Genomic DNA, 2,500 nt, shown 5'->3' with positions numbered 1-2,500 from the left:
GCGCTGTTGCTGTTCGAGTTGGTCTGCATCGTAGCCATGACCGTATTCATGTTCAGGTTGTTGTTGTTGTTGTTATTGTTATTATTGTTGTCGTTGTTGTTGTTATTGTTGCTGTTGACGTTGTTGACGACGTTGATCATGAGCTGGACCGTCATGACGACCGAACTCATGAGAGCGAAGACGTTGACCCCCCCACCCGTCGAGGCGCAGCGGGGACTCCTCCTCCTCGAAGCCCCCTCGTCCTCCATCCACCTCCAAGGAACGTCCCTCTCATTCGCGTTCCTAGACCATCCTTCGGGGGATTTGTGATCGAAGGAACTCACTCTCGAGGGAAGCTCTTCGCGACGAGGAGGCAGGGATGTGAGGACGGAAGGCGGGAGTTCGAGAAGGTTCCTGATCTGAGGGCTGACCATGTTCCGCGTCCTTGGAAGGAGACTCGCACCTTGGGAGAAATTAATTTGTTAGTCACTTGCTTCTTGTTTTGTTTGTTTTAAAGATTGACTGCTCTGGTTTTATATATATTTGTTTGCTTGTCTTCGTCTTTTCATTTTTTTCCCTTTTCTACCCCCCCCCCCTCCGCTCTTTTTTTCTCTCTCTCTGACTCTATATATTTCTCTCTAATTTATTTGTTTTATGTGTATATCTCTATCTATCTATCTATCTATCTATTTCTCTCTCTCTCTCTCTCTCTCTCTCTCTCTCTCTCTCTCTCTCTCTCTCTCTCTCTCTCTCTCTCTCTCTCTCTCTCTCTCTGTGTGTGTGTGTGTGTGTGTGTATACATGTATATATATATAAATATATATATATATATATATATATATATATATATATATATGCATATATGTATGTACATATGTAGATAACTAATTGAAATAAATCATTCATCATAATATATACTTGCGATTTTTAGAATTGTCATAAAAACAAAAAACAAAATATGTCAGGTAATTACCTGAACATGATCACATGAATGAATTATTTTTTCTTGCTTATTAAACAAATCCTAAGTACACACACATACAGACACACACAAACATGATTTCACACACACACACAAAAAAAAAAAATAGAATTAGTAAATAAATAAACAAATCTCTTACACTGAATTATTCACATCTTAAACAAAAACAACTCTTGACTTTATTCTTTTAAGATTAGCTAATTAAAGTAATGCTTGGAAATCACCACAAATCTTCCTGAGAACTGATAGCGTCTAACAAGCAAAATCTTCGATGATTGAACAATAACACAAGCGTCAAATAACTGATAATAGCCCATGATAAATTGACCAACAGATGACTCTGCAAAAACTCGCAACAGATGACTCAACAAAGGCTCACAACATATGACTCAGTAGTAAAGATTCACAACAGATGACTCAGCAAAATCTCATGATAAATGACTCAGCAAAGACCTATTACAAATGACTCAGCAAAATCTCACAGCATATGACTCAGCAAAGACCCACAACAAATGACTCAGCAAAATCTCACAACAAATGACTCAGCAAAAACTCGCAACAAATGACTCAGCATAGACTCACAGCAAATGACTCAGCAGAGACTCACGGTAGCGCGTCCCGGGGCAGTGAAGTGTTCCTGAGTCAACAGTAGACTGGGTCCAAAGTCCACAGTGGATCGCGGCGACCCCCTCCCCTCGCCCGGCTGGACCTGGGGGGTGGGGGTGGGGGTGGGTGGGTGGGATTTGTTTATTTTGTTTATTTCTGACCCATTCTCTTTCTTGTGTCTTTTATTTATTATTCTCTCTCTGTTTTATGTTTTGTTCATCTTCCTTTTTTTTTTCTCTCTCTGTTTTTTTGTTGTTTTTTTTTGTTATTTTTCTTATTTGTCTTTTCTTGATTATTTTCCTGTGCTCTATTTCTCTCTCTCTCTCTCTCTCTCTCTCTTTCTCTCTTTCTCTCTCTGTGTACGTGTGGATGTACGTGATTGTGTGTATGTGCATGTGCATGTTTGTGTACGCGTGTGTGTGTTTTTGTCTTTTTCCTATATCATTTATGACTACCTTTCAACATGTACTTCGATAGATTTACTGCCTCAAAGGAATACATTTCACAAACATATACGAAAAAAATTCAAACACAATATGTAATAATCCCAGAATAATATTTAATGTATTATTTCAATTATCCTTCAATCAACTTTTTATTCTGATAGATCCTGCACGTCGTCCAGGCTAGGTAGGTAACTACAGAACCAAAATTTCAAAAAATATATGTAATTTTCCTAGCTAAGCTTTACGAAAAGATGTGTTATTGTGTATTAATGTATCAAGCTTTAATGTCTCTGCTTAATATGTATATGTTTATAGTGCTTATTTCATTTATGCTTATTACGAATTTGATAAATGACCCATAAGAAAAATGGAATTGAAAACATTTTATGTAAAAATATCCCTTTATCTTTCCTTCATCGATTTCTGAGTAGATATATAACTATGGCGAATGACACACAGACAGGAACCAGAATTTTGCACTCACATA

At 37.6% G+C, this 2,500-nt stretch overlaps 1 protein-coding gene across 1 annotated transcript in view; it reads right to left on the bottom strand.

Annotated features, from left to right (window-relative positions):
* The window catches only part of LOC122255705 (mitotic spindle positioning protein meduse), a 1,936-nt gene extending 333 nt beyond the window's left edge, over positions 1-1,603 (bottom strand). Inside the window, exons 1-2 of the mRNA XM_043019979.2 lie at positions 1,544-1,603; positions 1-442 (exon numbers count right to left, since the gene is read on the bottom strand). The exon at positions 1-442 is cut by the window's left edge and continues 333 nt beyond it. Coding sequence (XP_042875913.2) covers positions 1-413 — 413 coding nt within the window. The 5' untranslated portion in view covers positions 414-442; positions 1,544-1,603. The remainder of the gene's footprint in view (positions 443-1,543) is intronic.
* Positions 1,604-2,500: the final 897 nt, after the last annotated feature.

Source organism: Penaeus japonicus, unplaced genomic scaffold (genome assembly GCF_977035675.1).
Source record: "Penaeus japonicus unplaced genomic scaffold, GWHDUDI00000001_assembly GWHDUDI00000029, whole genome shotgun sequence".
NCBI lineage: Eukaryota > Metazoa > Arthropoda > Malacostraca > Decapoda > Penaeidae > Penaeus > Penaeus japonicus.
This window is presented reverse-complemented; position numbering and strand designations above follow the sequence as displayed.